General features: G+C 48.2%; 1 protein-coding gene and 1 long non-coding RNA gene across 3 annotated transcripts in view; one reads left to right on the top strand and one right to left on the bottom strand.

The window, feature by feature from the left end:
• Nucleotides 1-12,720, bottom strand: part of LOC123624287 (cytochrome P450 2B6-like) — a 31,443-nt gene that overhangs the window by 2,651 nt on the left and 16,072 nt on the right. For both annotated transcript variants that reach the window (XM_045531928.1, XM_045531927.1), the window contains 3 exons: nt 12,526-12,667; nt 2,175-2,362; nt 1,804-1,945 (listed from right to left, as the gene is read on the bottom strand). In XM_045531928.1, the coding sequence (XP_045387884.1) occupies nt 1,804-1,945; nt 2,175-2,362; nt 12,526-12,667 (472 nt within the window). The remainder of the gene's footprint in view (nt 1-1,803; nt 1,946-2,174; nt 2,363-12,525; nt 12,668-12,720) is intronic.
• The window catches only part of LOC123624294, a 41,716-nt gene that overhangs the window by 28,055 nt on the left and 941 nt on the right, over nt 1-12,720 (top strand). The gene's annotated exons all lie outside the window — the stretch shown is intronic.

The raw sequence follows: 12,720 nt of genomic DNA, 5'->3' as shown, positions 1-12,720 counted from the left end.
GCTAGGCTGATGCCATGGCACTCTAGCCCAGGCAACAGAGTGAGACAACAACAAAAAAAAATAAAAATAAAAATAAAAAAACAAAACTTAGGATCGGCCTATCAAATGAAAGGGTTGACCCTTATCATGCCACCCCATGTGTTCCCAGCTCTCACTGAAGTTAAAGGAGGAAGAGGGTCACTGCATTACACAGACACACCGGCTGACCCAGAGCCCTGGGTGACTGAAGTTGATGGGGAAACTCAAGATCAAGGATTTGTTCCTGGGAAATTCCTTCCTCTCAAAGGCTAAGAAACATGAATATTATGGTTTCCTGTGGGTGGAGCATGTAAAATTAAATTATATTTGGCCAAAATTGCCTCTATACATAACACACTGTAACCTAACTTAATATGTAAACAAACTACAATGTAACTTGAGCATATACTCTCTTAAAAAGTAACTGACCCTTGGCCAATCATAACAGCCCAGCTTCAGCCAATGATAGGCTTCAAATCGCTCAGACAGGTCCAAACTAGGTAAACTCTGAGCTGTAATCCATCAGGCTGTGTCCGTGGGCCACTTCCTTCTTCCCGGGATAAATACTGCTTGCCCGCGTGGCTTGTTACATCTCTCTGAACTTTTACTGGTTCAGGGTGCTGCCCAATTCATGAATCCTTTCTTTGCTCAAATAAACTCTGGTAAATTTAATGTGTCTAAAGTTGTTCTCCTATGAAGCCAAGGAGTGGAGGATGGGAACTGGGCCAGGTCAGAGCATGTCAAGACCTTCCCCACCTTCCCAGCACTGGAGTATAAATCCAAACCCCTCCCCCAGTCTTCAAAGCCCTGTGTAGCTCAGCTCTTCACCTTATTTCCTTCTGGAATCTACACTCAAGTCTCCCTGGCCTTCTTACAGTTTTGCAAATGTGTCATCAGGTTTCATCAGTCCTCCTGCCTCAGCCTCCCGTGTAGCTGGGAGTGCAGGCATGCACCCCCATGCCCGGCTAAATTTTTCAATATATTTTCAGTTGTCCAGCTAATTACTTTCTATTTTTTTTTTTTAGTAGAGATGGGGTCTCACTCTTGCTCAGGCAGGTCTCGAAGTCCTGAGCTCGAACAATCCACCTGCCTCGGCCTCCCAGGGTTTGTCTTTGCTGGTTGCTCTGCCAGGAACACTCTTCTCAGTGGCTGATTGGCTCCACCTATGAGCATTGCAACTTGGAAGCCAGCTCCTCCAGTTGGCTCTTCCTCACTTACCCACCAAGGTTAGTCAGTGTTTCCTATTTTGTGCTCCCCAAAGCCCTTTAGAGCACTTATGATTATGATTCATTATAGTAATAATGGCCCCTGTGAGCATTTATTTTGTGCCAGGCATTTCTAACTATGTTAAATGCATCAATTCATTGACTCATATTATTATTTTATTACTATTTGACAGATGCTCATCTGCTCTGCTGGACTGTAACTGTCCTGGGGCAGGAGCTGTGTTTCTATAGGATTTGATGCATTATCTTCAGCCCCTAGTAGAGCACTGGACTCAGAGTAGTGCTCAATAGATTTTTTTATTGAAGAAGATTAATTGCCTAAGTTTAGAGAGATTAAAATACTTGCCCAAGGTCCTGCTTGCCAAGATGTGCCCTTGGGTTTTAATCTCATTGCTCAAGCCCTCTCATAGCGTAGTGGTAAAGATGGAATGGGATCACACAGATAAACAAATTAGAATAAACTAAGTGCTCAATAAACAAGGACTTGTCATTGTTTTTGTCAGGAGGGAATGGAACGCACACTCCAATGTCTGGGGAAGGGATCTCAGGCCCAGCTTACCTAAGGAAAAGGGAATAAAAGCTTCATTCTTCTTCAGTGCCCTACTGGCATCCAGAAAGTGTTCAGGGTTGAAGGCATCTGGTTTTTCAAAGTAACGTGGGTCACGGAGAGCAGAGTTCAGGATGGGAAATACTTCAGTGTTCTGAGGGAGGGTCACAAGATCAAAAGATATCCTATTGCCTGCCCTCCCCATACAACAACAATAACAACAACAACAACAACAAAAAAAAAAAAACCTAAAAAAAGAAAACCAAAAATAATGGGACCATATTGAGAAAGCAGCAAAAAGTTAACTTTTGGGATGAAGACAGCCCAGGAAGCCCATACAGGAGAGATGCAGGAGAGAGATGCAGGACCCCCACTGGTCTCACCTTGGGGATGATGTACCCTCGGAAGTGGGTGTCTTTGGTGACTACGTGGGGCAAACCAAGGGGGATAAGGTCTGCAAATCTCTGAATCTCGTGGATGACAGCGTCCGTGTATGGCATTTTGACCCGGTCGTCGAGGGCTGGAGGGCGATGTGTGCCAATCACCTGTTCAATCTCCTTGTGGACTCTCTCTGCACAGACAAGGGGACCAGTGAACCCCATTTCCAAGAGACATCTCACTGATTTCTATGGGCCAATGAGCCAGGAAAATCCTATGTTAAAGGGTTAAATCACTGATACACCTCAACCCAATCAGCTTGGGGTGAGGGAAGGAGGGAGAAACCAAAAAGAATTCTTACCCTTCTAGATAAAACGAATGTTATTGATTCTATCCCCACATTCACAGGTACACACACACACACCACAATTTTACATGGAATTTCAGATTAAGAACTCGAGGCTACAAACATGCCGAAATTCTCTCTCTGAGTAGAAAACGAACTAATATTTGTTGTGTGTGTATTATAAGTGAGGCACTGTGTTAGGTTCTCAAGAATATAAGAGTGAAATCAATAGATTAATTCATGAACAACTGGATAAATGAATGAATACATCAATCAATCAATGGATAGAGCAATTCATGAATGGAAACATGAATAAATGAATGAACAAACCAATAAATCTATGTGTATATTCACTTATAAATCAATAGATGGATCATTAACAAATCACTAGCTAATACATGGTCCATAAATAAATCAATGAACCTATTATAATTAATCAATAATCATATGAATGGCTAGAATTATGGAAGGTAAGGGATTGAAAAAATTAGTAAAGGATGAGTAAATAAATAAATGAGCAGATTCAATGATGAATAAATAAGGAATGAATAAATGAGTGAATTATTTAGTGGATAAATTAAGGAAGGGATGGATGGATATAGAATGAATTCAAAAATGAAGTGATGGAAGGATTAAGGAATGAAACCTCATTTATGAAAGGATAGGTGGATGCTCGCATAAATGAATGAGCCAAGGAATTAATGACAAATAGTGCATTCAACATATCACTGTTGCAAAGGATCAACTCATGGATCAATTAATTAAAATAAATAAATGATGAAAGTGTATTTCCTTGGAGGAGTCATAGATGAAAGAATCAGTGAGCATGCAGGTAAATCAATGAATAAAAGGAAGTACAGATGAAAGGATGGATGGATGAATGGGTAAATCTTTAAGTGATGGCACAGAATGTCAAATATCCCATGTTCTCACCCACACGTGGGTGCTTAAATGCGTGTACATGTGGACAAAGAGAGTGGAATGATCGACAGTGGAGACTTGGAAGGGTGAGGGAGGTGGATGATGAGAAATTACTTAATGGGTATGATGTATGTTATTTGGGTGATAGATACCCTGAAAGTTCTGACATGACACTACACAGTCTATGCATGTAACAGATTTGCACAAATACCCCATAAATTTGTACAGATAAAATAATGTAGAATGTTGTCCCCTGTGAAAAAAGTCTTTAAGTGATGGGGGAAAACAGTGGGAGAACAATCCGGCAGATTCTGCATGCATCCACCAAAAAAACACCGAATGGAACTGGAGACCGTTCTCCTAAGTGAAGTATCTCAAGAATAGAAAAACAAACACCACATGTACTCGCTATTAAAGTGGAACTCAGCCATGAGCACACATGTGCACGGAGGGAAGTAAAACTCTGTGGAGATCAACCTGTGCGGAGAGAGAAGCGGGAGGGTGGAGGAGGAAAGGGGCAAAACCCCACCTAATGGGTACAATGAACACTATTTGGGGACACCTGTAGCCGGGACTGAAGAATTACAAAGGCTGTCTATGGAACCTGAAACATTTATACCCACAAATACAATGTTGTTGAAATAAACAGAAAAAGGTCTGGCTTAGTTGGAGACTGTTCCAAAGTCTGCAGTGCTTCTGGAATGAGCCAGTGTCTCCTCTCTCTTCCAGGCAGGACCCCTCACCCCACTTCTGCGGCTCAGAATGAAATTGACAAGGAAAACCCCCATCTATTACTTAGCACAGCAGCCACCTGAGACCCCCACCCCTCACACAAAACCCACATTAGCATATTACTAACCTAACACCTGGCACATTAGCATATCACTAACCTAACATCTGGCACATCAGCAAAACACTAAACCTATTATCTGGTGCAGACACTAAACTTATTACCTAGTGCAGACACTAAACCTATTACCTGGCGGGCATTAGTCACCTGAGACCCCTCCCCTTGGATCACCCCAACTTAATAAAAATGGGAAAAATTGGGGAGACAGGGCTCAGAATTTGGTGGTGAGACCCCTCTGAGCCTGCCGGCGAATAAACCTCGATTCTCCGACTCTCCATGTGCCCCTCGGTTTGTCCTCGGGACCACCCGCTGTAACACTTGCTGTAACATTTTGGTTCCCTGACTGGGAAAACCGACCGAGCTGGCCCCTTGAAGCCACCGGTTCGGGGACGGGTGCAGCGACCAGCGGGACCTCAGTGACAGAAGCGTACCAGCGCCAACCACCTTTTTGCGGAATATCTTCGCTCCTCGGGAGCTCCCACCAGCTGCAGGGTCCCGAACTCGCCCAGACACACCGGAGAGAAGGACAAGTCAAATCAAGGTCTGGAGACACTGGACCAGGTAGCGTCCCGGGACTCGTCCGAGTCAGGCCCGTCAGACGACAGAAGAGGAGCTTGATCACCTCCTGAGTGCAGAAAATTCCCAGGGTGGGAATGTGTAACCTCTGCCTGTCTGAGTGAGTGAGTGAAGAGTGCCTGTTTGTGGTTCCACGGCTATGGCTATGGAATCTGAGTGGGTCCTCACCTGTGGTTCTGTGGCAGTGTCGTAGGGCATAACGGTGATTCACTCTCCTAAAAGGAGCGACCAGTCCCGGGGTTTACACGGGCACACCTTAACCAAGATGTGCCTAAGTTCCCACGAGGGACGCAGCCAGGCGGACACCTGAGAGAATCCCCCCCCGCCTTTTATCTGTTAAGCTGCGACACCGTTCAAGGGTCTAGGATGGGTAGTGTAGAATCTAAGCCTACAGTCCTTAAATGCATGTTAAAGAACTTTAAGAAGGGTTTCATGGGAGATTATGGTGTCACACTGAGTCCCAGCAGACTTAGGGCCCTCTGTGAACACGAGTAGCCCTGATTCGGGATTGACTGGCCTGCGACAGGAACCCTAGACCTCCCCACCGTGCGAGCAGTTTGGAAAGTTGTGACTGGGACTCCCAGCCACCCTAACCAATTACATAAATTCATGGCTAGAAATTGCTCAGATCATGCCCCCTTGGGTCCGATTCTGAGCTAATAAGGGACAGAGCAGGATTTTTGTGGCCCAAAGGACCAGAGACTCCAAACTGTACAAACCCATCGATCAGGAAGCTCCTGAAGAGGAGCCACCACTGCCACCCTACAACCCTACCATGACACCTCCTGAAGTGCCCCTGAATCCACCAGACACCCCACCACCATCAGTCTCCCAGCCGCCAGTTCCAGACCAACCAGGTGCTAACACTCCTATCACCCGCCCGCTACGATCAGCTCAGGCCCCAACTTCAGCCCTCCAGATGCCCCTGCGTGAGGTGTGAGGTCCGGTGCAGGTTACAGACGATGGGTCTGTTCAGCCAGGGCAGCCATTCCTGTACTACCAGTCCTTCTCCACCACTGACCTTCTGAACTGGAAGCACCACACCTGCCTTACTCCGAAAAACCTCAGGCCCTCATTGACCTCCTAGAATCCATCTTTCAGACCCACCGTCCCACTTGGGAAGACTGCCGCCATCTCTTTCTGACCCTTTTTAACACGGAAAAACGACGCCGGATTGTAGTTGGGACCCAGAGGTGGCTCCAGGACCAGGCTCCAGCAGGGACCTTGGACGTGGAGCAGTGGGCACTGAGAGCAGCACCTGAGACCAACCCAGACTAGAATTTCAACTCCCCTAGTGGACAAGAGGCACTCGGAAGGTACCGGGAAGCTCTCCTCCACGGGGTCCAGGAGGGAGCCAGAAAACCAACTAACATGAACAAAGTCGCTCTGATCACCCAGAAGCTGGAGGAATCACTGAACAAATTCTACAAGCACCTTTGTGAGGCCTACCGAGTCTACACACCCTTTGACCTAGAGGCAGCCAAAAATCAGCAGATAGTGAATGCAGCATTTGTTGGGCAGTCCTATACTGACATCCGATGGAAACTCCAGAAACTTGACGGGTTTGCAGGAATGAACATCACGCAGCTGATGGAAGTGGCCCAAAAGTTCTACGTTAATTGAGACTGGACCACCCAGAGGGAGAAGGACCAGAAAATGAAACAGAAAGCTGCTCTCCTGGCCGCTGCCCTCGGAAGACCTGACCCAGCCAAGAAACCTGGCCCACCACAGGAAGGAGGACCCAGGAGACGAGGGACCCTGAAGCCTGACCAGTGCGCCTATTGTAAGGAGTTTGGTCACTGGAAACATGAATGCCCCAACAAAAGAAACCACCCACCGCCAAACAGGAACCTGCCCAGGGGCTTCCAGCAGAAGCTGGAGACCCAGGACCTCATCGGTCTCATTGGGGTCAACTCAGAATAGGACTGACCAGGTTCCCTGACTCTTGGCCCCTGGGAACCTATGGTTGTAATGGAAGTGGGGGGCTGACCAATAACATTCATGGTGGACACTGAGGCAGAACATTTGGTGGTAACAACCCCCATGGCTCCACTTACAAAGCAGGAAACCACCATTGTGGGAGCCGCTGGAACTCGAGTAGCTCCACCCTTCTGCCAATCCCGAATATGCCAGATGGGGGGCCACCAGATAAGACATGAATTCCTATACATACCAGACTGCCCTGTGCCCCTCCTAGGTCGAGATCTCCTGAACAAACTGGAAGCCCAAATCACCTTGCACCCAGAAGGGACCGCAAGCCTCACGCTCGGTGCTCCAGAGACTCTCATAATGGTGGTCACCCTGCCTTGGGAATCAGAGTGGAAGCTATAAGATGAGACCAAAGAGGAACAGAACCCGTCTGACTTCTGGCAGGACTTTCCATTGGTATGGGCAGAGGACAACCCTCCTGGTCTTACACACCAACATGCCCCCTGGTGATCGAGATGAAACTGAGCACCCAACCGACCAGGAGACGACAGTATCTCATCCCCAAGGAGGCTCAAGAGGGAATTCAAGAACACATCGATAGGCTTAAGTGGGAGGGGATTTTGGTGGAGTGCCAATCCCAATGGAACACTCCCCTCCTACCAGTCAAAAAGCCCAATGGAGGTGGATACTGGCCCGTCCAAGACCTGCGACTGATTAATGAGGCCACAGTGACTCTCCACCCAGTGGTACCGAACCCATACACCCTCCTACGCCTCATTCCTCCTGATGCTGCCTGGTTCTCCTGCCTGGATTTAAAGAATGCTTTCTTCTGCATGCAGCTCGCTCCGAAGAGTCAGCCCCTGTTCGCCTTTGAGTGGGAGGATCCTCAGACTGGAAGGAAAACCCAGCTCACCTGGACGCGACTACCACAGGGATTTAAAAATTCACCAACTCTGTTTGGGGAGGCCCTAGCCACTAAACTCATCTCCTTTCTGCGAGAAGAAACCCACTGCACACTTCTACACTACGTCGATGACCTCCTTCTAGCAAGCCCAACCAAGGAACACTGTAGATGGGGAACCCGGTGTCTGCTCCAACTGCTCACTGACAAAGGACACAAAGTCTCCTGGAAAAAGGCACAGATGTGCAGGCAACAGGTGAAGTACCTCAGTTTCCACATCACTCAGGGGCACTGGACACTGGGACATGAGTGTAAGCACACCATCTGTACAATTCCCAGGCCGACCAGTCAGAGACAACTCAGGGAATTCCTCGGCGTGGCCGGATTCTGCTGCATCTGGATCCCAGGTTTCTCCTTAAAGGCCAAGCCTCTGTACGAGGCCCTATGCGGGCCTGAAAACAAAGAATTGGAATGGGCCAAGAGTCAAGAAAGGACTTTCCAGGAAATAAAAGACTTACTAAAAAGAGCCCCCACACTAGGGCTACCGGACCTCGCCAAAGACTTTAACCTGTTTGTACACAAGAAGAAACAAGTGGCTCTAGGGGTTTTGATTCAAACTGTGGGCCCCTGGCAGAGACCAGTGGCTTACTTGTCAAAACAGTTGGATCCGGTCGCGGCAGGGTGGCCACCTTGCCTCTGCGCACTAGCGGCCACCGTCCTGCTAGTCAAGGAAGCAGACAAACTCACATTGGGACAAAACCTCCATGTGCGAGTCCCTCATACAGTGATATCTCTAATGAACACCTCAGGGCGCCCGTGGCTCTCAAGCAACCGGTTAGCACAGTATCAAGAACTGCTGTGTGAAAATCCGCGAGTCACCCTGGAGACTGTGCGGACCCCAAATCCTGCCACCCTCCTACCCAGTGAGCCAGGGCCCCCTGACCATGACTGCACCGAGGTGGTAGAGGAGGTCTATGCCAGCCAGCCAGATCTGAAAGATAGTCCTCTACTGACACCAGACTTAAAACTCTACATGGATGGCAGTAGTTTTATCCAGAATGGAAAACGACTGGCAGGCTTCGCTGTCACCACAGTGGATGAGGTCATCATGTCAGCCCCTTTGCCCCAAGGGTAGTCGGCACAAAGGGCAGAGCTATGGGCCCTCATCCAAGCCCTCAGGCATGCCCGGGTTAAGAAGGCAAACATATACACAGACTCTAAATATGCCTTTGCCACAATACATATCCACGGGGCAATATACAGGGAGAGGGAACTGCTGAATGCAGGTGGAAAAGAAATCAAAAATAGGGATGAAATTCTCCAACTGCTGGAGGCAGTTTGGGAGCCAAAAGAAATTGCGGTCATGCACTGTCGAGGGCACCAAAAGAGCACAGATCCAATTGCCACTGGCAATCACCTGGCAGACCAAGCAGCCAAAAATGCAGCCACCCGAGAATGTTCAGAGGACAACACTGCGACCCAATGCCAAATCTTGTTGGCACCTGAGTGGCCTGAAAAACCAGAATATACTCCAGACGAAAACCAGTGGACAGAGCAGGAGCAGGCCAAGAAGGACACAGACAGGTGGTAGCACATACGAAACTATAACATCTTTATCCCCAGTAAATTAGCATACTCTATTGTCTCCTGATATCACAATCTGACTCACTTGGGGAAAACAGCCCTCACGCAGCTACTCGCTTAGTACTACTACATCACCAAACTTCCATCCATTGCAGCAGCAGTCAGCACCCGCTGCCAGACCTGCACTAAAAACAATGCAGCGGTCAGGCCAAGTCCTGCCCCATGAATTCAATACACCAGAACCTCTCCGTTCAAAGATGTGGAAGTTGATTTCACAGAAGCAAAACCATGTCCAGGCTATAAATACCTGCTGGTAGTGATATGCACCTTCTGAGGCTGGGTCGAGGCAGTCCCTACCCATACCAAAAAGGCTAGGGAAGTGGCAAAGTTTCTGTTGAGAGAAATCACCCCCCGGTATGGTCTACCACTCTCATTTGGCAGTGACAACGGACCAAGCTTCACTGCAGAGGTCATGCAAACCCTCACCAAGGCACTAGGAATCAAATGGAAACTACATACAGCCTATAGGCCACAGAGCTCAGGGAAAGTAGAGCACATGAAGCGGACCCTTAAGACCACTCTAGCAAAGCTGTGTCAGGAAACAGAATTACCCTGGGTAGACATGCTAAGCCTAGCCCTGTTCAGAGTCAGGTGCACACTGGGCCCCACAGGATATTCATCCTTTGAAATCCTGTTCGGTAGACCTCCCCCACTCATCAAGTGATTAAGGGGAGACATCAGACAACTAGGGGAATTAAATATAAACACATACCTCCAAGCCTTAGCCAAAACTATGTGCCATATCCACCACATCATCCCAAAAAAACACCCTATTGCCCTGGTCTCCCTGTCCACCCCCATCAACCTGGGGATCTAGTCTGGGTAAAGGACTGGAAAAAAATACCCCTAGAGCCCAGCTGGAAGGGTCCCCATACTGTGATACTAGTTACTCCCACTGCTGTTAAAGTTGCAGGTATCACTCCATGGATCCACCACTCCCGGGTGAAAAAGGCTGAACCAGACAATGAAACTGATCTCTGGACTGCACATCAGGACCAGCGGAACCCACTGAAGATCCAGCTTAACCATCTGCCAATGAGGACAGCCACACCCGGGACTGAACAGGAGTAAATGGGACCACTGGCCCTGAACTTAACTGGGGTTATAGTGACTTTACTGGGAAATGGACTCTTCTCGGTACCTCTGGAAGATTGGACTGTACTGCAGAGGGCATCTCTAACTGTGATATATTGGCTCATTGTAGGATGTCTGCTCATGCTTCAGTCACTACCCTCCTCCGGGTTGGGACACTCGCCCTAACAACTATGGCAGAAAAATCCTGCCCTGAGACTTGTTATGCCAGGACTTGGATTCCCTCCACTAACGGGATTACTTGAGGCTTCTGGACCATGGGAGGTTTCACAGTCAGCACCTACATGCCAAAGACATGTTATAGTGAGGCTCAGGTGTGCCACAGTGGAGGAAAGAAATATTGGACTGGCATCATTATAGATGATACTCGAACCTGTATAGCCCCAAGGGGCAAACCAGCTTGTTGGACTTAATACACCCACTGGGGAATGTCTAATGGGGGAGGAGTCCAAGAGCAGGCTAAAATCCAACAGTTGGGGACACAAGGGCTCAGCTAATTAAGATCGTCTCGGTAACAGAGTCAACTTATAAGAGGGCTGATCTTACAGGCATACGAAAGATCACTGAACCCCTGGAAACCTCTCCCCTAATAACTTGATTCCTCAGTGTGACCCTCCAGGCCCTGCCCAACCATACTTCATGTTGGGTCTGTTTACCCCTCCAGAAATGAGTCTATATTGGGGTCCCTGTGCCTCCAGGCTGGAACTCCAGTATCTTAAACCCGGGCCCAAACAAAACATCCCTGATGGGCCCAGTAGCATACAATGTCCATTTAGCCATAACTTCCCACATGCATATCACTTGCATTACTAACACGGGAGAAAATGAAATATTGGGATTCCTACCGGGTGAGCTCTGCACAAATAACCAAACCTTACTCAGTAATGCCACTGCCATCTGTGCCCAGGATGACGTATTCTTTCTTTCTGGAGACATTGCCTACCTCTGCCTCCCAGGAAACTGGACGGGGACCTACACCGAGGTCTTCCTCACCCCAGATGTTTCTATCTTTGAAACCCAGCAACTGGAAGCTCTACTAAGCCCCCACCCAAACACCCGGAAAAGGTGGATCTTACTAACATCAGTCCTCATAGCGGGAGGAATTGCTACTGGGATAGGAGCAGGAGTAGGAGGCATAAAAACATCCCTGAGCATCTACCACAAGTTATCCCAAGAACTAAATGAAGACATGGAAAGAGTAGCAGATTCCCTACTGTCCCTCCGGAGTCAACTGAATTCACTAGCGGCAGTGACCTTACAGAACAGACGGGCCTTAGACCTACTCACTGCTGGAAAGGGGGGGACCTGTATACTCCTAGGGAAAGAGCACTGCTACTATATAAACCAGACAGGAGTAGTAACCACAAAAGTCAGGGAGCTAAGAGAAAGAATCCAGAAAAAAAACAAGGAATTAGAACAAACCTGGGGTTTCGACTTGGGACAATGGACTTCATGGCTACTACCTCTGGCTGGGCTGCTAATAACTATTCTTCTCCTTCTCACTGTAGGCCCCTGCATACTCAGCACAGTTATTAAACTTATAGAAACAACTGTAACCCGCAGAGCAACAGCTCACACAATGGCCTTATGAGGCTATCATCCACTGGGAAATGCCCTATAATAGACATATAAGGGCATCAAAGGGGGGAATAATAAGGAAAACCCCCATCTATTACTTAGCACAGCAGCCACCTGAGACCCCCACCCCTCACACAAAACCCACATTAGCATATTACTAACCTAACACCTGGCACATTAGCATATCACTAACCTAACATCTGGCACATCAGCAAAACACTAAACCTATTATCTGGTGCAGACACTAAACTTATTACCTAGTGCAGACACTAAACCTATTACCTGGCGGGCATTAGTCACCTGAGACCCCTCCCCTTGGATCACCCCAACTTAATAAAAATGGGAAAAATTGGGGAGACAGGGCTCAGAATTTGGTGGTGAGACCCCTCTGAGCCTGCCGGCGAATAAACCTCGATTCTCCGACTCTCCATGTGCCCCTCGGTTTGTCCTCGGGACCACCCGCTGTAACACTTGCTGTAACAAAATCAGAAGACCCCCAGTTAGCTGTCCTTGGCCCACCTGCAACATGAGGGTGTTTGAGCATGAGCAGGAAGCCGTAGCGGAGGGTGGTGCTGGTGGTCTCGGTGCCAGCAAAAAAGAGCGAGACCGTGTTGAGGATGAGGTTCTTCTGGTTGAACTCGCTGTGTGGGTTGGATTTCTCCTGGGTGCAGAGGGAGAGGAGGAGAGGGTCAGGGGAGGCTGTGGCCTCACTGT

This window comes from Lemur catta, chromosome 19 (assembly GCF_020740605.2).
Source record: "Lemur catta isolate mLemCat1 chromosome 19, mLemCat1.pri, whole genome shotgun sequence".
In the NCBI taxonomy this organism is placed as follows: Eukaryota; Metazoa; Chordata; class Mammalia; order Primates; family Lemuridae; genus Lemur; species Lemur catta.
This window is presented reverse-complemented; position numbering and strand designations above follow the sequence as displayed.